Source organism: Dermacentor silvarum, chromosome 1 (genome assembly GCF_013339745.2).
Source record: "Dermacentor silvarum isolate Dsil-2018 chromosome 1, BIME_Dsil_1.4, whole genome shotgun sequence".
NCBI lineage: Eukaryota > Metazoa > Arthropoda > Arachnida > Ixodida > Ixodidae > Dermacentor > Dermacentor silvarum.
This window is the reverse complement of record NC_051154.1, coordinates 213,273,604-213,296,058: the sequence shown is the minus strand read 5'-3', so window position 1 is coordinate 213,296,058 and position 22,455 is coordinate 213,273,604. Positions and strand designations below refer to the sequence as shown.

General features: G+C 44.7%; 2 protein-coding genes across 2 annotated transcripts in view; one reads left to right on the top strand and one right to left on the bottom strand.

Moving 5' to 3' along the window:
- LOC119436746 (core histone macro-H2A.1-like) overlaps positions 1–16,538 on the bottom strand; it is a 46,778-nt gene extending 30,240 nt beyond the window's left edge. Inside the window, exons 1-3 of the mRNA XM_037703730.2 lie at positions 16,291–16,538; positions 10,688–10,794; positions 3,984–4,289 (exon numbers count right to left, since the gene is read on the bottom strand). Of these exons, the coding sequence (XP_037559658.1) occupies positions 3,984–4,289; positions 10,688–10,794; positions 16,291–16,462 (585 nt within the window). The 5' untranslated portion in view covers positions 16,463–16,538. The remainder of the gene's footprint in view (positions 1–3,983; positions 4,290–10,687; positions 10,795–16,290) is intronic.
- A 185-nt stretch (positions 16,539–16,723) lies between these two features.
- Positions 16,724–22,455, top strand: part of LOC119436745 (group XIIA secretory phospholipase A2) — a 29,267-nt gene continuing 23,535 nt past the window's right edge. Inside the window, exon 1 of the mRNA XM_037703729.2 lies at positions 16,724–17,333. Within this exon, the coding sequence (XP_037559657.1) occupies positions 17,096–17,333 (238 nt within the window). The 5' untranslated portion in view covers positions 16,724–17,095. The remainder of the gene's footprint in view (positions 17,334–22,455) is intronic.

The following is a 22,455-nucleotide window of genomic DNA, read 5'->3' as shown; positions in this document are numbered from 1 at the left end:
GCGAAGTCGAAGATGCTTAAGTGTTTAGTCAGGACGTTCACTAATGTATGGCGCTCGTCCATGCTGATCGACTTGCTGATCATTGGCAGAATCTTCGAGTCCTCCGAGCAGATGTCAACTCGTGTATGTGGAGCATCTGTGAGCACGGCGACGGGCGTCGATCTGTACTCTTTGAAGGAAGCAAGCTTCATGCCAGCAGGTACCACTGCGTTTTCGCCTGAAGGGTTGACAACCCATAATTTGGAGCGCCGCTGAGCAACAGACACAAGACAATGTGGCAGAAAAATGTTCTTCTTCGTGCACGGTAAATACGCCGGCTCTACTGTGGCATCGAAGGCCCGATGAGTGGTAGTAGCGCAGCCCACCGGCACACACACAGCTGACAAAGCAGGCACGAGAGTGTCCTCACAGGCATGAAATGCGCCATCCTCGTTTGGAGCATCCTGCATGAGCTCGTAAGAAATGTCACCACTCACAAACATCTCCCCTGTTCGGCAATCAACGGTGGCACCGCACATCTGCAGAAAATCAATACCTAATATAACATCATGTGAGGAACGGGGGAGGATTGTAAATTCAGTCGTGAAAACTCTACCACCCAATGACACTTGTGCAGTGCAAAAACCAACAGGCCGCAACGAATCCCCGCTCACGCCACAAAATGTTGCCACTTGGTTCCATTGAAATACCACTTTGCGTCCTAATAACCTTTGGAAAGCGAGACTCATCACAGAGACAACAGCACCGGTGTCCACTAACGCCAATGTAGACACCATCAACGAGGACTTTCACTTTGTTCTTCAACATAAACACAGGTGGAGGCATATCTTTCAGCAGCGAATCTCCAGCGACCTCACCTCCATTGGCCGCGCTCTCTAGTTTTCCGGCGGTGGTGATCTTGCACGATGCCGTGGTGAAGGAGACCGGTGCAATCGAGGAACAGGAGGTGGCGTCACGCTACGATCGGAGGCAGGTGAGCGGTTCCGTAAGCTTCCTTGCCAAAAGTTGCTGCTAGAAGGCGATTGCGCCATAGAAGGCCATTGGGCGTTGGGGGCTGGGGCAGCAAGTTGATCGTACGGATACCTTTGGCGTTGAGGACAAAAACGGGATATATGGCCAAGGACGCCGCAGACGTAGCATGTCGGAAGCGGACGGCTTCTGCGGCAGTCTTCAGAGCTGTCAGACACGTCTGCACGCCTAGGACAAATGACTGGGTCGTAACGCGGAGCATTGCCAGTGGTGGGGCGTCCCGAGGAACGTGCGTAACGAGGGTGAGGTTCAAATCGGGTATCCGAAGAGTAGTGGCCTCTCGATGCCGGTGCGTGTCGGTACTCTGACACATTCGCGACGCTGACAGACGGTTGCCATCCATTCAAAGGTGGTGAAGTCGCCGGGGCTTGCGAAAAGGAGGCATCAGAGACATCAGGCAGGCGACGTGTCGTCTCGGTGTGCCTGTCTAGCTCTTCGCGGACGATCTGTCGTATGGTCGACGCCAAGTCAAATGAAGAGCTCATATCGATGCTGGCCACAGTGGTAACATTGGCCAATCGTCCAAACTTTGGCGTTATTCGGCGCATCTTCAGCGCCTCGAACGTACGGCAGTGCTTCATGACATCAGACACTGAAGCGAGACTGTCCTTGCCGATCAGAAAATTGTAGACATCCTCTGCTATGCCCTTGAGCAGGTGTCCGACCTTGTCTTCCTCGGACATTCTTGCGTTGGCTTGTTTGCACAATTTCAAGATCTCTTCGATGTAGGCAGTGCAAGTCTCCCCTGGTAGCTGTGCTCTCTGTGCCAGGGTATGCTCTGCGCGTTTCTTTTTTGCGTCCGAGTCGCCAAAGCATTCCTTTAGGTCATGAACGAAACGTTCCCACGTTGTTAATAATTCTTCGTGGTTCTCAAACCACATCAGAGCAGTGTCACTGAGAGCGAAGATAACGTTGGTTAGTTGGTCGGTGGTGTTCCAGCCGTTGGACTTGCTTACCCGTTGGTAATGTCTGAGCCATTCTTCTACATCTTCACCTGCTCTCCCGGCGAAAACCCGAGGTTCTCGGTAGTAGCGCCACGTACCAGCAGGCATTGATCCCGGAGCGGCAGGTATCGGTCCCCGAGCGTCTCCTTCGTTGGTCATGTTAACAGGCGCAGGGGGTAGTCCGGCGAGGCGACGACTCCGGCGAAGAATAAATGGCTCCGGGTCCGTCGTTACTTGAAGTACCCAGCACCTCCACCAAAAACTGTTACGACGCGCGACAAACGGTGTTTATTGAACAGGCCTCAGGGCGAGCCTCCGACGAGCAAGAAGAGTTCTCTTCTTCGTCTTCTCCGCTAACACTCCTCCTCTTCTACTAATGCGGCTACATTTACTGTAATAATATAATCACTGAAATGAAGCACTTCCTGTTGGGAGGTTGCTTCTGATCACACTAGCATGTAAAGTGAAGTAGGTGCAACAGAAATGACATACAGTCAACGACCTATTTTCTTGACGCCCGACTTTTCGGACATGCCCGATAATTCGGACACTCTCGTGGCACTGCCACATACCCCATAGAGACAATGTATAAGAACATCTGAAATTTCGGATGCAAAAAACCTTTGCTGTCCAATTTTCCGGACTTTTTGCGATAACCGCAGGTCTGAAATGGCATTAATAGTAGCCACCACCGCCGACATTTTGATTATCTCGCCTCCTCGAACCGGCGCTCTCGCACACAGATCCACTGGCAGCCGTAGTCACCACCCTGGTAACGCTAGGCCTAGCTACTTCGGCGTTCGCTACCAAGTTTCTTTCTGTTCGGTGCTGTGGTGTTCATGGAAACATTTCGCCGCTGTTAGCAATGGCACAGACTCCACCTTTGTAATCCTCGCTAATGTCTTGGAAAGCATGACGCATTGCAAAATGCCGGTTCCCGGAATTCAGCTTTGCCTCAATACAGCAGTGTTACGCAGTAAGGCATATGTGAAGTATTGCGGTGAAGCATACCAAAAGTGGGAAGGGGCAATTGTCACGGGACACGGTATGTATTCCGGCGGTGCACACGCGTGCACCCACTATCGCCTATCGCAGTATGAGCACCGGTAGGCCTAATAAGCGTACTGGCAGGACTTCAGAGCTATTTCGCAAGTGCCTGTGGCGATTTGAGCCCTTGGGGGCAGTAAAAGGCATGCATTCGTTTTTTTCGGATTGCCCGATTTTTCGGACATTCTCGCAGCCTCTACGCAGTTCGAAAAATCGGACGTTGACTGTACTATACTAGTATGTTATTGCTTCTGAGGCGTGCTTCTCCAATGTGATTTTTTTTTATCTTGAAGCTTTAAGCTTTATCTTTAGCTTGAAGAACAGCAAGCATATCTTTTTTTTTTTCTTGATCTCTCTGTGCAGCTCAGGAGCACCATTGCGTTTTTATACAAAATAACTTTTTTGGCGTTCTTTAATTACATATTCTCAGGTTATGCTAACAAACATAAACTGGTGCAAACCAGTTTTAACTGTTAATTTGCTTTCTGAAGTTGAACCAAAACTGAATGGTTTATGCTAAGTAAGAACAGAAACCAGAATGAAAAAGTTTAAGTTTGACATTTTGGTTGGAGGCACTCGCATTGATTCAAGAATATAGTACAGTATCCACAATGTTCCTACAAATTGTTCGTGATAAACCCATCTCGCTACCAGTGATGGCAATGTTCATAAAGTACCTATCACTATGGCAAGTGTGTCTCGCACAAGAGCAACAACACACCAATGACGACTCACTGAAAATTAACAGCAGCAAAATGTATAACAAGGCACACAGGCCAATATGTTTGGCATCTCAACAACAATTCACTGCTTACAGACATGCATGTGGCTATAAACTAAAACAAGCTTTGTGAAAGAAAAATTTAAAGAAAAGGTCAGAACTAACTGCCAATGTTTTTTGTCTTCTTCAACATAAACTATGGAAAACAGGAAGCCTAGCTACAACCAATACATCAAACACACCTTTCCCTTGGTCCCTTTGCCCTTCTCCTTGATAAGCGATGATGGGGGCGGTGGCAGTTGCTTTTTGCTCGCTGCCGTGGCCGCAATTTTCTTTGGCGGCGGTGGCGCTGACATGGGCTTGGCAGCAGCCACAGAAGCAGTGGCAGCCTGATGTAATTTGGAGGGTGGGTTGTCCACTCGCATATGTGCCGAGGGCTGGTGCTTGGGTGAGGGCATCACAAACTTGTTGCCTTTCTTTCGAACAAGCAATTCCGGCTGGATGCGCGGCAGCACGCCACCAGAGGCAATTGTCACCCCCCGCAGAAGCTGGGCACATTCAAAGATGAAAAGAAGGCATCAGTGGAACTTGTGCCCACCAAACACAGAATGGTTGAGTAAGACACACCATTACTATCCCCCCGAATATGCACCAACATGCACTAAAAGTAATCTATGACCAGTTTTTATTATTATTATTATTATTATTATTATTATTATTATTAAATTATATCAATGAGTGCCTATGGCAAATAGCACGATTCTTCTTTTCAGCTCAATACACAGAGAGGAAGACATATCTAGCATAACAAATTCTAAATTTCAATTACCTCAGTAACAAATGCTCACTAATTATCTTAATATCTCAGCTTGTGGCAGATGTTTATCAACTGACGGGGCTTCACATCCGAAAACAACACATGTGCTACAAGAGATGCCATAGTAAAGACTTTGGATTAACTTTGACCACCTGGGATCCTTTAACACAAACCCAAAGAATGTTTTGTGAGTGTCTTTGCAATCCACACATGTTGGAATGCAGCTGTCGTGGTTGGCATTTAAACCCACAACCTTGTTCTGAGAGGCAGAATGCCACCACCACTTGGTCATCGTGACAGGCATTCCCCCACAACTGTGCAATAAGATATCTACTATACAAGAACTTGTATTCCCAACTTGCTGGCTGACCCACTCTGAAAGGCCAAAGCACACTGAAATGTCCCTTCTCAATTTGATTTATGGTCAGCAAGACATACCTATTCTCCTAGACACCCAATTTAGAAGCTGTTGTGAGCTATACATTAATGAGCAATTGCACTAGGAAGGCCTTGCAAACTAGGGCCGTATTCTGAAACGTTCCACTAGGCGAAATTTCTTTTTTCGCTTTCAGGCGCGCGCTGATTGGCTGTTTTAGCAAAATTGGATGAGCTGATTGGGCGGTTGAGCCCGACGTCATTCAATTTTGCTCAACCAGCCCATCAGCACGCGCCTGAAAGCTAAAAAAGAAATTTCGCCTAGTGGAACGTTTCAGAATACGGGCCCTAGAGTGGCCTTAAGATGCTCGTTGACCTAGACTCAGTAATTTATGTGTTCAATATTTGTTAAAGAGTAAATGCCACTGATTTGTGATGCAAGTTAAGGGCACTTCTATATGCAAATAATCTGCAAAGAAGGAACTGCATTTTTTTTTTATTTATGATCAAATTAAGAAAAAAGTAGCAGCAGAAACCAAACAGGTGCTCAGCAGCAGAATGCGACAGTCAATGAGTCACCACAGCAGGTGACAACAAGGAGCGAGCAGAGGGCTACGAGAAGAGTGCACAACAGGCATGAATGCATGAGAGGAACAGAACAGCGACTGGAACTTGTGTTAGACTTTGTAGAAATTTAGGCATTCACAGTGCCACTAAGTGATGCCATTGCAATTATGGGAACTTTCACCTCCCTTGTCTTTTATCTAATTGGTGTTGCAGTGGACCGTAAAACACTGACGCTTGGCCACCACTCTGCCTATGGTGGTTCAGCAGGCTGCCCGCTGGGCCACCTTTGGTGAGAATCAGGTCCTTGCTCACAGGCACTCTGTGCATGCTGCGCGACAAGAAGCTTGAGGAGACCACATCAAGCCATTGGAAAGAAGCATACGTTAGCCTCTTTGGCCAGCAGTGGCCCTTTGTTCCCCACTGGCATGCAGTCACTTAGCTTGTGAAGGTCATTGCTAGGCACGCTTGTCCTTTCACTGTCTTGATGCACAAAGAGCAACTTCTGATTGTGCCTCATCTGTTTCTATATACTATTTCCCTTCCTGTTTCCACTACACAGGGGTTAAGTGGTCCCTCAAGATGGATCCTAATTTGTATATTTCACTGTTAAGGTGTGCTGTAATCGGCCATCATTGACTAAGTGGCCCTGGCATAATCAGATTATTTCAATTCAATTGTAAACAATTACATTGCATTCAAACTCTACTTAATGTGCTGTTTGGAAGCATCGCTTAACGTCTCCCTTGCTGTAGTGTGGGCTCACCACCGCCCTTTGGAATGACCAAGTGCACACATGCAGCAGTGCGTCTTCTACCGCAGTGCAAGATACTATTTTAAAGCGAATAGCTTTATTCGGCTCTTTTGTCCGTTTTCGTGGTCGGTCACCGGTTGGACTCTGCGAGGAAAACATTCATTCTCTTTCTTTCGTTCATTTGCTTGTTTGTCCACTTGCACTCTCGTTTCAGCTATTTGTTTACAATAACAATCATTGTCGATAATTTCCAGCGTATTTTTTTTAGACAAGGACACTGTCTGGCCAGCGGCGAGACGAGATCAACCAGATCAAGTACCAATGTTGCGCGCGCGACTGTCCTCCGCCGACAGCAGTAATCAAACGGTGGAGCGGTGCAACTTATGACTGAAAACACAGCCTCTGAGATTGCATGATCTCGAAGTCCAAGCCTAAGATCTCATTGCTGTAGCAACCACCACATTGCAGGCTATCTCAAATCCCAGAGGCACGAGACAGGTCCCCACATCTCCGTGATTTCACTGAGAGACACGTTTCAGAGAGCTGCTCTTAACTTGCCTTGTGCTACTTCTAGTGAGAATTGCAGAAGTGCAATCAAGTTTAGAACGATTTAACTCAGTAATAAAAAACAATATCACAATTGTGTAAACTGCACCTAATAATACATCTAAAGCAGAAGAAAATGATTTCCACTTTGCCACTTTACCAAAACCCTCAAGAACATTGTAACAATATCACATAAGCTGTAAATTTATATATCACATTTGTCCAGCTTTAGATGCTTTAACATATGCAGTTTACAGAACTGTAATATCTGTTTTTAGCATTTTCGATTTGTAGTTTTGTTCTTCTAATTTTTTTAACCGCTTAACTGCCGATGACAAGATAACTCGTCATCACAACGAGCGCCATCTGGTGCCCATGACGAGTTAACTCGTTGCGAATTTTTTCCAATGCTTGCACATGTGTATGTGTTCAGTTTCCTGTAATTTTGACAAGGAAATAACACACAATTGCTTTCAGCAATTTTTTTTTTTGCACTTCTAAAAAGTTTTTTTTTTTTTAATTAAGGTTTTGTCATGGCAGTTAAGATTAAGCTTACTGATCTTCACAAAAAAAAAAAAAAATTCAAAGTCCTAAATCAAAATTTGACTTCCGATTCTTGCTATAATTTAATTTTGTCTCATAAATGCAACAAATTTCATAGAAATCAGTTCAGCAGTTTTCTCATAAAAGCACTTCTGCGCTTTACATGTATTTGAATAACGAAAGAGGAGTTGGACAGCTAGATAAACCTTCTTAAGCCATAGAGCCACAATATATTAAAAAAATTTTTTTAATCTGTGCATAACGAAAACTCCTGCTACATGCAATGAATTAGTAAGCATGATGAATAACAGCTTCAAAATCCAGGATGTTTCCCATAGAGAAGCATGGCAAGAGCGCCTGCTGCATGCCTCTGATAGACAAGTTATCTGCTGGCAGGGGACTTTATTTGGCAGCCGTGAAATGTGCGCTGTCCTCACCTAAAAATAGTTTCTTACACCGTGATCTGTACACATATTAGAGAAAGCATTGCTGCAGCACCCTATGGTGCTCGGCATGCCTAAACTTACCATGGTCATTCGTGCACGAGCACCAAGTCATATTGATCAAAAGAAGATCACAACATACATACAACTTTGTCAGCAAACTTCCTTTGTGGGTGACAGCTTGCATACTTAACTTTAACTCATGCTGCGCTGTCAACAGCAAGCACAATCTTTTAGCAGAGTATTGGAAGCTTGAACTAAGAGTGGCAGGAAAGTTTCTTTAGTACAAAATCAGTAAGGTGCCCACCGCCAAGCACAACTGCTGACCACCATCATGAGTTATTTGGAGTAAATGAAAGTTTAACTTGCTACAAATTTTAAACTCATTATTTCATTCAAACACAGAATGATTTGAGCTGGCTTTGCATGTCCCAAGGGATCAAATTAATGTAAGTTGACTGCAGCCTTCTTGATCACAAGGTTCAAAAAGTGAGCTGACATTTTCATCACTAGCAGGTTGTCTAATACTGTTCTTAGCTTCATGTTTTATCTCTTGCTAGTCTAGTTAAAGGACACTAAAGAGAAAAATTACTTGCGCTGTACTAGTAAATTACCCTTCTACAACTCTAAAAAGGCTACCCTCTTACCCTGAGAGGAGGTTTCCTAAGCCAGAAAAGATGCAAAAGCGAAAGATGGGTGGTGATGCCCCCTTGAAGCTCCTGCACCAGCTCACTGTGACATCATGAATTGCGAAGACATCTGCTTGGGCCTAGCTAATTCTTTATTGGTAAGATGAACTACATTATATTCTAAAGGAGCCAAAGACCAAACTTTTCAATGTTTAAGAACTTGTACTGATCCATAACCGTCCAAAAATGGAAAAACTTTGAAATCCTTTGAAATCCTGCTGGGGCTTCAGCGCAATATTGAAAAAATTATACATTAGTCTTTATTTCCACACTGTTACTTGGGGTGGAACTATCTGGAGATGTTTTAGCTTGTTCTGTGAAACAATTAAGGGATGTTAGCTCATACAAAGATGATGTGGAACCACTTTGTAGTCGTTGGCTGCAGTAATAAGTACAGAAAGCGAAAGCTCTTGGCTGCAAAGATTCGATGTGTATCAACGACAGCAAACTGTGGTTGTGAAATATTTTCACTGCAATGATTCCCACTTGATAAAGAGCAGCGGTGTCTGCAGATTGCCATTGTGAATTGGACAAATTTTTCATCATATGGATGCTTGATGCGAGAACTGAAACATAAGACTGCTCATGTAGAGCCAACTCGACACAACCCAGAAACATCTAAGCACCAATCGCGAGCCTATTTGCATCAGCCACCAGTATCCATCTCACGCATTTCAAGTTTACTATGCTTACTATGCTAAATCTACGTTGGGCCTCCTGTATGAAGCCAATGGCGTGGCTCAACACAGCGATCATGGTGATTGGTCAAACCACATGATGCATAAGCTTTGTGCTTTAGCACCACCTCTTTGCTTTGCAAAGCAGTAATATGAAATGGGCACCACATAAAGAAAATGCAACGGCTCTTTGCGAGGACATGGTTTCCACAAAATGGGTGGATGCGTCAGAGAGGACTAGCCAAACAAGACCTGAACAGAAAAATCGGTTAAGACACTGAGCAGAAATTCCGGCTATGCTGAATTAAATCCCTTCAGTACGTCTCACAGACCATTTTAAAACATAGACGATGTCATGTCATACTAAGTAGACCGTGCCAGTCCAAACACTACCACCAGCAACTGGCACCAATCGTATACCTAGCGCACACCATAGAGTATTCACGCAAGCCATGCTGGTGAATTCAAACAGTTCATAGATGGCATGACAACAGCATATGCAATATGGTGGCACAGAAGGAAAGGCTTGCCACGTGCTGGTTGCCAGACCTTTCCTCCTTACCTCAAAAAAGGTCTGTAGGATGACCAGTAACGTACTAATGACAGTTTGAAAAGCATCATACTGCAGTTTAGGCAAAAGCAATGAAGAGGCCATTTGTCAGATCATTTGCCACTGGTGCCTATCGACTCCAACTGTTTCTGCTATGAATGTATTATGCAAGTGGAAATGGAAAAGCCAGGAAAGCAAGGCCATTTCTAAGGTGCTAGGTATCAAGTGAGGGCAACTCGGAGTACACAATATCTTGGGCACTGTCACAAGAAAAAACAGCATCTGAATGACTGCTTCACACATGCGCAATGGTGATTTTTGTACCAATTCCTCACATTTGTTTTCATTGTCACATTACTTTTGAATTGTGTTAATAAAACCTTGATTCGTTGGTCATGTATCTATGCTGTTCACCTCGCCCGACGTTTTCACCTACATGCCAAATTTGTAACTGCGTAATAAACTAAGATCTAATTCAGCACATATCCCATTCATTTTATTTCTTTATTTGTCCACATGCTAATTTCATGCTGTCAATATGTATGCAAGCTTACTGCTCTCACTACCATTTTCAGTCATAGAAAAACAAAATGTTTAAAGTAAATTTTGCTTAGTGCATACCTATATGCCAAATTGGTAACTGCGTAATAAACTAAGATCTAATTCAACATTTATCCCATTCATTTTGTTTCATTATTTGTCCACATGCTGATTTCATGCTGTCGATATGTATGCAAGCTTACTGCTCTCACTACCATTTTCAGTCATACAAAAACAAAATGTTTAAAGTAAATTTTGCTTAGTGCATAATTAAATTCATAAATAATGAACATTTTACCATTCATGTTTACAAGGGTTAGTGATTTAGTGCAATCACATGCAGCCACCAAGAACCATTCTGCAAGAAGCAACTATATTTGCTTACTGCACCTGCTATATAACTGCACTCATGGTGCATAAGATTGCACATAGAATACTGAGGACATACCTGGTGCAGCTCATCATCGTTGGCAATCGCCAGTAGAATGTGCCGCGGCGTGACGCGGTTTTTCTTGTTGTCGCGTGCCGCGTTTCCAGCCAGTTCCAATATTTCCGCTGCTCATGAAAGAAAAGAAAAATGGATGTGCAGTCAAGAATTGTTCAGTGTTGCCTTTCAGGCCGTCTGCCTGTGGCTAGTTAGTTTAGTTATTAGCACTACTTTCAGCTGTGAACAGACTCATTATGAACGCGACTCTGTTTTGTAAATGTCAATTTGCTCATAACGTACTGGCCCCAGTTCTACTATAGAGGGCGGCAGCAAGTTTTAAAATACAAGGAAAGTAATCATTTCCTGCACAGTAACTGATTCTCTATGAAACTCCAGTCACGAGAAATCTCACTGCACCACAATATTAGATATAATTCTAACTGCACTGCAATATTATACTCTGTTTCATACATAGCAGGCAATGCTATGAAGACTAGAGAGACTTTTCTCACCGTTCGCCATTGCAACCAAAAAATAGCGCAATACGTATGAAAGAAAAAGACATAGCTATGACTCATGTAATTTGATGTAACATTAATTTTTGCACTTTTATGTCACAAACTGTAATCCATTTGCTACATGGAAGGCATCGCAGATCTAAATCTGTTTACCACTGAATAAGTGGAGTGACACATTTCTGTAACCAGCCGTAACGGCGCATGATTTACACTCACGACCAGAACATAGTATGTCACATACGGGAAGCAGAAAGATGCACAAATAATAGACAGTTTTAGTTTGCCCAGTACTCCGGCAAACGGAGGCGGACTGGGCGTTTTATTGGAGGGGTGTAGACGTAAACATGAGCGGCCTGCATGGTGCAGCCACCTGGTAGCGCAGAGCTGAACCAGATAAACACAGCTGATATTGCAGTAACCAAATGTATTTTACTTTGCTGCTGGTGTAAATTTTCGGCAGCAGCATAATCGTGTTGCTGCCGAAAATTTACATCAGGCACAAAGAAGAATACATTTGGTTACTAAAATATTAGCTCTGTCTTTGTCTGATTGAGCTTTGTGCCACCAGGTGGCTGCACCATGCAGAGTGTTCATGTTTGCACCTCCGCTCATCTGGTCAAACGTCCAGTCCATTTACCCGAAAATACCAGACACGGTAAAAATCTCTATTATGTGATTTGACAAGAGCTTGCACCCACGAGTTGTACTTGGGACATAAAGTAGTTATTCAGTAGAAAGCCTTGCAAATCAAATACAACTGCACTGCAAAATGCCTGGAGTGGGACTTGTACGGCTACACTACTTGCATAACTTCTGCAGTGTTGCCTGCTAGATATGAAACAGAGTATAGAGCATATCTTGTGTAGCACCATTATGACATACACAAAAAATATAAATATCTTTAATCCAAAACAGCACAGTTTTAGGCAAGGACTTTCCTGCATAATACAATTAACAGAGCTTGTTTATGAAGTTTGTGGTACACTAAACAGGGGCTTCTTATGTTGATTTAGTGTTTGTAGCTTTTAGAAAAGCGTTTGACGTAGTAGATCCCTAATTGCTTATCCACAAACTATGTTGGTTTAATAACCGTGAACAAGTGATTACATGGATTCAAGAATATCTTTCGTTGCAGTTACAGTACGTTGTGATAAATACTACAGAATCTGATGTCATTCATGTAACGGCCTAATACTGTCCCTCAAGGTTCAGTATTAGGCCCGTTGCTTTTCTTTAGGGGTGTGCGAATATTCGAAACTTTCGGATAACAAATTGAATAGTGTTCTATTTGATTCGGTCTTCGAATCGAATAGTCACTATTCGTAAACGCGAATATTTTTCTAATACTTTTCATACATTTCAAAACGTCAACTGTGCTCAAGTAAACATAAATTTGGAGCAAAAGTACGGTAAATTTGCACCCCCGCATGCATAGCATAGACATCAAACATAAGAACTTGCTTAGTGGAGCAGGCTAAGTCACTTAGGTAGCTATACTTTATGGGCTGTGCAGTGACAATTTGCACTCTGTGAAGAGTCCTGTGCATGCAAAGAAACTACTTGCTAATGTTTCATTTGTGCTTTTAAAGGGACCCTAAACAATTTTGACGATTTTGTACAAACGTACTGAGTTGTTAGAGTAGGTCCTTCTGATCATTAATAGACGCATCTAAGCGCTCCACATAAAGCGTGTAATTTATTATAAGATTTTAAAAAGGTACATCTCTACCGATCGCATCACGCCAATCGGCTGAGTATTGTGGCCAAGTGACACGTTTTGACCATAACACATCACAGGGCCAGCTATCCGATTGGCTGCCCAGAGTGCGTCATCGATAATTTTTGCAACATTATGGTGAACAAATGTTGTTCGTAATAGTTTAGATGTTAGTTAACTATATACAGAAAGTAAGAGGAAGAGAATGCACAAGGACATGTATCACTACACTAAAAGCACTTCCGGCCCACAGTAAGTGTCTGCTTGTGTTAAAATGTGCTCCGCGTTGACGAGAGCTGCGCGGACAGTTGGTCTTGTTCTTTCTTTTCGCGAGCACCATGGTTCGCCCTTGTCGCATTGTGGGTTGCAAACGTAGCAATCGGCGACATGTCAAGCTGCGACATCGTGCCCCGCTGCAAGGCAGCAGAGGAGCGGAGTGGCTGCAGCACATCGGACTGTTGGTATCCAAACGGCGCCAGCATTTACGCGTTTGCGGCCGTCACTTCACGTCAAAGGATTGCCACAATAGAGTTTAGCATGTCCGGTATTCAGGTAAACGAAAGTGCAAGTGTACTGGCCGTTTTACCACATTTTACGTGATGAACGGAGGCACAATCGTGAACTGCTTGCATGGTGCAGCCACCTGGCGGCACAAAGCTCAACCAAACACACCGCTAATATAGCAGTAACCAAGTTATTTCTACTTTGCTGCTGGCTTAAATTTTCGGCAGGAGCGTAATCTTGAACACGTTGTCTATTTATATGTTTAAAATGTTTTGCACTTGGTTACAGGAATATTAGCTCTGTATTTGGCTGGTTAAGCTCTGCGCCACCAGATAGCTGGACCATGCATGCCGATCAGGCCGCTCACGTACACCTACGAAGCTCCTTCATCACAGCGGTATGGAGATGCTTTAGTTTACGCCTCTGGCTATCCGTCAAAACACCCAGCTCGCCTGTGGTTACCGGAATACCAGGCACGCTCGGCGCTGCAACAGAACGCTCGCAACGCATGCTGCTTGATCGCTCTTGCTAGGGATCGACAGCCGGGCGGCTAGCGGAGAGGCTCGGGGGCCTTCGCGCACTGGCTCCAAGACAACCGGAAATAGATGACAACACATCACAACACGACGTAGAGCCAGCGAAGGCGGAGCTTAACCCCGATCACTCAGCGAACGAGTTGAGGAAATGCATGGCTAGGGAGGAGGGTAATTTGTAATCGTCCGTAGCTCTCTTAATATGAGACGCTTCACTTAAATTGTGACGCAAATGTTTTACTGTAGCTGTACCCTACGCATCTACAAAATTTGTCGGAAACGTTTCAGGGACCGTTTAATAAGCGCTTCATAATGTACTATGTAATGACAGAAACTTGCTTACTTTAATACTGGGATGTGAAGATTGTTTTATATGAATTGTGATAACAGCTGTTCATTATTCGAAAACTATTCAAAATATATTCGATAGTCGATTCGCTTTTGGCAATATTCGATTTGTATTCAATTCGGGCTCAAAAGTCACTGTTCGCACACCCATACATTTCTTAATATTTATAAATGACATTTCAGACACCATCATTTCTTCCACGAGATTGTTCGCTGATGATCTAATAATATTTAGAGAAATCATCAGCACTGTCAATTCTGTTTCTTTACAAAATGATAGAAAACTGTTGTGGGGAATCGCATATGCAAATAAATGCAAGAAAAACCGTTCACATGCGGTTTGCAAAGAGAAAGCATAAGCCAGCAACCATATATAATGTAACTGGTTCTCCAGTGCAAACTGTTTCCGAACATACATACTTCAGGGTGTTTCTCGCAACATCTATGAATTGGCACAGGCACATAAGTTTCCTTACAGCGAGGGCATGTTAAGTAATAGGTTTTCCACATTGAAAGATTAAGCTATTTCCTTAACAACACCGTGGCCTTCTATATAAAAGCTACGTCAGGCAAATTTTAGAGTATGGGTGCCCTGTATGGCATCCACCTACGGGCAACGGCCGGGACAAAACAGAGTCTAGAATATAGCAGCGCAGTATGTAGTCAACAACTAAACAAGAAATCTTAGTATTACTGCTACAAAATTAACATTACGATGGGATCTTCTAGAAAAAAGAAAGCAAACTTAATGCTTAAAGCTTTTTCATAACATATTTCATGCCCAAACTGGAATACAGCGAAATAAGTACATTTCCCAGCCGTATTATATATAGAAAGAATTGATCATGAGCTCAATGTGAGGGAATATAATTGCAGGACAAACTCTCCAGAAGTACTTTTCCCCCCCCCCAAGATCATTTTTAATGGAATTGACTACCTGCTACAGTTAGTATAATTGATAGTGAAGCTTACCCCAACAGCGGCTATTTATTCAATTTTCTTTCTTCTAGCAACTGCGGCTGGTGCTTCTCGTTCGATTGAGTGGTGAATGCCATTAATATTTGAATAGTGTCATTGCATTGTTGCATGATTCCATATTTGGTTAACCAAAGCACCTGAGCACTTCCTTATTGTATTACATTGTAAATGTGCATTGCGATATTTATGTATTAATTTTGTTCCTTTTTTTATTTTGATGTACAGTGTTTAGTATTTACTGCAATAGTTTATTCATTTTGCTGCATGTAACCCCCCCCCCCCCCCCCCCCCCACACACACACACACACCAATGGCTAAATGGCACTGTGGATGAGAGAGTACATAGCCATAAAACAAAAGCTTGAGCACGATCTGTTGGCTGGAGCTAGCATACGAAGCTCCGTTGAATGCACGCCGGGAAAGAAATTAAAAGAGAAATCTTACTTTTTGCGGTTTATCAATTCCCCCATGTCAGCTGACATCGGCTTAGGCACGCGTCAACCGGCGCTACTCCGAACGCCGACCGACGCGGTCAAAGGCCCCAGTTACAAGCAGAACTTCCACCGCATCGAAACAAAGGCTGTACGTGAGCATCTGCTGCTCCGAAGAGTGCACGCCAGGGAATGACTTTCATTTTGTAGTTAAAAGATTTTACACATTTAAAGAGACATCTGTTTATAAATCACACGTGAACCGACGCCGTGCCAAACACCGGCGTTCTAGTTGCAACGGGAGCAGATGAATTAAGTATCAACGCCTGAACTAAGTATGAACTCGAGCATTCACGGCTAGGTCAAATGCTCACCAGTGCAAAGATCAAAAGAAATAAACTTTGTTACTTCGATGCCGATGGGGCTCGATCGCAATCGAATGTACTGTACACCGCGAGACACCGGTATTAAATGCAGACAGCGAAGGGAACGCTCACAACTCCAAACACGAGCATCCGCAGCTCTGTCGAGCGCTCGCCAGGGAGGACAGTCTCTCTCAACAGCATCGCTTCGAACGCGTTCGCAATGTGCTCACCTGTAAGGTACTCGATTACAGCAGCCATATAAACTGGAGCACCGGCACCGATCCTGAAGTGGTGGGTGCTTTTCCGGAGATAGCGACCTATTCGGCCTACCGGAAAAAGCACGCCAGCTTTTGTGGACTTCGAAACTGCCTTGGATCGTTTTTTCCCTCCTCGTGATGACATCGTGCAAAGTCAAATACACAACTGCACGGCGTGACAACGTCCACCTACAAGAGCCTACCAAAACAACCGGCAACTTCTTAGATCCCACCAACTAAAGGAGGCGCTTCCCACAGGAAGTAAAAACACCGGAAGTTGGTAGAACTGCTGGACCAACAAGTTGTAGCAATGTAAGATGTACACTGCTGAATCTAAAACAAAAAAGCCTTTTACCTTTACTTTTCGCGATTTGAAAAATTGTTACTGCCATGAGAAATTTTATATGAAAATTCCAGCGCTATTTCTACGTTAACAGTATACAAGGTACCATATCCGTAGTTGATGCTAGCGATTTTCCTTAGTTTATTTGTAGTTCCTTCTGGGTGGTGTCTGCTAAAAATTCAAGCGTTCGAGTTGTTTCGGAATGCCTTAGAGAAAGAAATGGGAATACGCTGAAGGGGCGAGTCGTATGTATGGTATCGTTTCTGCGCATGGAAGAACGGAAGAAATTATAAAGCAACATACAATTCATTAATCCGTATCGTGAAGACCGCCCGCGTAGCCTTTACGCCGCATCCGCAACGCAGCTGTGTGCCGGTATCACCTGCTCCTAAATATGACTCGGGGTTTCATCCCCCTTGCGCAATCGAAGGAATTATGATATTTCCAAGTTTTCACGGTTGGTATCGACTTATTCCGGTCGCCGTAACGATAATTGCTTGGCTCGTGTCTGGGCAGACTATATTTGACTACGCTCGTCACCTGACGCATCAGGCCGAACGTTACTTGGACGATTTGAAGTTCGGCATAAAGGCAATTAGGAACGGACTAAACACCGTCGAAGATGTGTTGAAAGACTCGAAAGAGCCTGTGTGTGCTTACAAGTGCCCCGACGGTAAGTGACTGCATGTTGTATGTTTGATAGTGCCAGTAGCGCGGTTGAAAGATAACGAAGATAACTCCACCGCGCTCCGGAGCGAAAGGGAAATTGGTGTGTAGCGTTCGATGGAACATGTTATAACGGCGCTTGTGAGGACGGGACACAGAAAGAATGCACAATCGCCGCAATTGCGCGGACCATTGTCTTCTGTGCATTCTTTCTGTGTCGATCCCGTTCGATCTCGCACGCGCCGTTATAACATGATCCACCAAGCCAGCAACCAAGTAGCCCATCTGAGCTAGTCTCTTAATACTGATCCTAATATTCTGAAATGGATAGAATGTTTTCTAAACAACCGTACCCAATTTGTAACAGCTAACGATTCTGCATCCCCGCACTGCGCCGTGAAGTCAGGTGTTCCTCAGGGCTCTGACTTGGGACCATGCATATTACTATTCCTAATTTATATAAACGACTTACCTGCCGTAATTAATAGTTCTATTAAACTTTTTGCCGACGATTGTGTTCTATACCGTGAAATAACTAATCAGCATGATAACTTTATGCTTCAGTCAGATCTAGATAACATTTCAAGGTGACCGGTGCTCACAATTAATGGCTAATGTTCTTAAATCCGACTAAATGCAAAATTATGTCTGTCTCTCGTCGGTCAAACTCACCCACTCCTTTCGGCTATATTATCAATGAAACCAACCTTGAGCACGTGACTTCCTATAAATATCTTGGAATTCAGCTAAACAGTAACCTTTCGTACGTGGCATGCGCACATTGAACACATCACTAACAATGCGAACAGATCTCTTGGCTACGTTCGCAGGAATTTTTCTAAAGCCCCACCCCATTTGAAGTTACTGCTCTACAAAACACTAATTAGACCGAAGCTAGAGTATGTGTCATCTGTCTGGGACCCTGGTCAAAAAACATTAGCAGACACCATTGAGTCAGTTCAGAACAGGTCAGCACGCTTCATCCTATTAAACTATTCTCGCACAGCTAGCGTTTCTTTAATGAAGTCAAACCTTGGCCTTGTTAATTTGCAGCTTCGAAGAAAGATTTCCCGTCTCTGCCTTTTTCAAAAAATTCTTTATCAAAATAATTCACTTAAACAAGAATTTATTTCAGAACCTTCGTACATGTCGTCACATCTTGATCATCGGTTTAAAGTGTTCATTCCTTTCTGTCGCACAAATGTTTTCTCCGATTCATTTCTGCCAAAAACCAGTGCCGAGTGGAACCGCCTTCCCCCCTCCATCGCCTGCATCGAGGAGGCATCATCTTTCAAGATGGCAATAACTGATCATATTTTGAGTTTATCACTCTAAATACTACTAATTGTTTGACCATGTTGTTTTGTTATCGTTTATTGTACCCACCCCTTCTGTAACGCCCTTCTGGGCCCTGAGGGTACTGTAAATAAATAAATAAATAAATAAATAAATAAATAAATAAATAAATAAATAAATAAATAAATAAATGTGTGGCGGTTAGTTCTAAAGCAGGAACTTGGTAGGCTGCATCGGAACAGTCACGCGTGTTTAAATACTGACACGGGGCTGGCGTGGTTGTCGCGGTTGAGCTTAATTCCAGCTGCTTCGCAGCATATAGCTATCGAATGAGAAACCATTCTCTACAGAAGTATTTTGTTTATTCTTGCCGCCTACCCAGCAGCTCTACGTAAAGGGCAGTAGTGATACGAAAGCAGAAGCTGCCTAGTCAATAAATTTTGCAGACGATATGTGGTTGCTCACCGTGCTGTACAAGTGAAAGAAAACGCTGCTTTTCTGGCTTTTTGTTTTGAATCCACTGCTGTAAAATTCACGCTTTCGATCATATGCTCTTCTTAGCGTTTTGTGCTCCTACCTCTATGTGAACTACGTGCCACTCAATCGCGGGATCGAATCCTGGCCGCGACGGCTGCACTTCCATGGGGGCGAAATGCAAAAACGCCCGTGTACCGTGCATTGCGTGCACGTTAAGGAATCCCACGTGGTCAAAATTAATCCAAAGTCCCACACTATGGCGTGCCTCATAATCAGATAGTAGTTTTGTCATGTAAAACCACAGAATTTAATTTTTGTATGTGCCACTCAAATTTTATGAACATCAGCACGAAGAAATGGCACATAAGAAAACGCACAACGCAGCTCTCTTGTGGCTTTTGGCCCGCATGGTGCATGCCCCAGACTTCCCACTGTGATCCTAACATATTGTAACGAGCATACAAGAGGCCAAAAGGCATAACATTAAATTTGAATAAGCCATCTGGGGTCACGAATGTGGTCTTTTCCTTGTCTTTAGGTTCCATAGGTATTTGCCAATACCCCGATCGTAGATCAAGCGTCGAAAAATAAGAAGCAGCGTGTAAACAATCAATGGACGTCGTCGATTCGCGGTAGTGGGTAGACATCCTTCTTCGTCACAGCGTTTAGGCGTCTGTAATCTACGCAGAATCTCCAGGAGCCATCTTTCTTCCGGACGAGGATTACTGGAGCTGCCCATGGACTGGACGACTCTTGAACAACACCTTTGTTCATCATTTCCTTAACTTGCTCTGCGATAACCTTGCACTCGGAGGATGACACGCGGTAGGGCTTCTGGCGAATGGGTTGTGCTGAGCCGGTATCTATTCTGTGGCGAGCTCGTGATGACGGTAAATCAAGTGGCGCATCTCCGCGAGTAAAATCGAATGCAGCAATATGTCGGGATAGGACTTGTACCAGGGCTTGACGCTCAGATGTGCAGAGAGCCTTGCTGATCATACCGAGAATCAGCTCTTCAGAAGGGCGATAATCGCATGGAGAGTAAGCAGGAGCGGGCTCTGCTGTGAGTACTGCTATTGAGCTGCATGAAGCTTTATCGAAAAGGGCAATTTTCATTCCTCGAGGCAGGACTACTGGCGTAGCGTAACAATTCAGCGCCCACAACGTTGCAACTCCTCTCGTCATGCACACGACAGAGCAAGGCACGAGTATACATTTTTTAGCACAGTTAACGCTGAGGGGCCTAATGACGAGGTCTACGCAATCAGCGTCAACAGTATTCACACAAACACGAACGGGCGTTAGGCACCATGAGGGGGCAAGCACTTCATCAAGCACACTGAGTGTATTCCTTTCTTCGCCACACGAGCTTTGTTCAGAAAGCGTGGCTAAAAGCACCTTGTTCACATGTATTTCACCATTTCCACAGTCCACAGAAGTGCCGCAGTGTTGAAGAAAATCTATGCCAAGAATTACATCGTGCGAACAGCGGGCAAGCACTAAAAACTCTTGACACAAACACTTTCCCAGCCAACGTAACACTTACAGCGCAAACACCAAGGGCGTGGAGCCACTCGCCGCCCACTCCACGAAAGGTAACGGCATCGTCCCATGAAAACATAACTTTGTGGCCTAGGCGGTTCTTGAAAGCGAGGCTCATGACAGACACATTCGCACCAGTATCAACTAAAGCAATGGTCGGCAATCCGTTAACTAGCACATTCACTTTGTTTTTGATCATCACAGCAGGCAGAGGTATTTCATTCAAAGACCATCCGGCGACCTCACCTCCATCGGCCGTGGATGATAGTTTCCAGGCGGGGGTGAAGATGCACGGCGCCGAGGGGACGGAGAACGACGAGGATGGTTAATTGGTAGAGTCAGGCTGCGGTCAGACGCTGGCGAATCGCTGCGTCTGATCTCGCGCGAGAAACGGTCCGTGGGAAGTGAACTGGTCCATGTGTCATGCGATGTACGGGTTCCAGGTGGCGAGAACATCGGCGGTGTCCTTCGTGACTGACGGCGTTGGCGACAGTAACGAGCTATGTGTCCCGTGGAACCACAGCTGTAGCACACGGGAGGGTCACGGTTCACTGTATACTCCTGAAAACCAATGCTTGCTCTCTGTGGGCGGTAAGCGAGGTCGTTCTCTTTTGGGTAACTCGCCTCCGGTGTTCGCTGGGATCGGCTGTATCGGTCGTAATTGAGGTCCTGGTAGTAGGGTCGACGTTGCTCTGGTCGCGTCCCGGCAACATAAGTCACGGGGCCTTGGCGATAATAACGTGGCTCTGCCCATCGTGATCGAGCATCAGAGGGAGCGCCGCTTTCGTAGACAAGTGGTGGCTGTCGCGGCGGGAGTCCATAATCCGCTGGATACTCAGAGAAGGATGAAACGGTTGTTTCAACAGTTGGTGTCAAGCATGGGTGATGAGTATCGCGGTGAATCACTTGTGAGTGCAGGCTGAGCTCTTCTCGAACTATTTGACGGATCGTTGAAGCAAGATCGAGCGACTGGTCATTGTCTATGCTTGCAACGGTCATAACGTTGGCTAATCTACCAAACTTCAGCGTAACGCCTTAAGGTGCTCGACTTAAGGTGCTCGACTTAAGGTGCTCGTCTTAAGGTGCTCGAACGTGCGGCAGTGCCGGATGACGTCGGCGATGGAGGCCAGGTTGTCTTTAGCGATCAGAAAGCTCGATTCCTTTTAGGATGTGACTGACTTTCTCTTCCTCGGACATGCCAGAGTCCACCATCCTGCAGAGTTTTAACGCTTCCTCAATGTAGGTCATGCATGTTTCCCCCGGCACTTGCGCGCGCGCGTTGTGAAAGCGTCTGCTCTGCCCTTTTCTTTTTCGTCACGGAGTCACCGAAGCGCTCTTTTATTTGCGAAACAAATCTTTCCCATGTTGTGAATGTCTCCTCGTTGTTATCAAACCACACCAATGCGGTATCCGTAAGAAAAAACACAACGTTGGAAAGCTGAGAAGTGCTATTCCACTTGTAGGCGCTCACCCGTTTGTAATGGATGAGCCATTCATCGACGTCTTCGCCCGGCTTTCCGGCGAAGGGACGTGCATCTCGTAGTTGCTGGACAGAACCAGCAGAGGCTGGGACAGGCTGTTGCTCTTCCGCGTCGCGCGACATCTCCAACTCCACTGGGTTCGGTGGAAGTCCAGCAAGGCGGTGGCTTCGACGAAGAACTTGAGGTATAACCTCCGTCTTCGGGTGTCAATTACCCAGCACCTTCCACCACAGTTGTTACGGAGAGTTGTGCAGAAATGACTTTATTTACAGGAGATGGATGATGGTGACCGCGCAATCCGGCTTAGAAGCACTTCGTCCTCCTCTTCTTTCC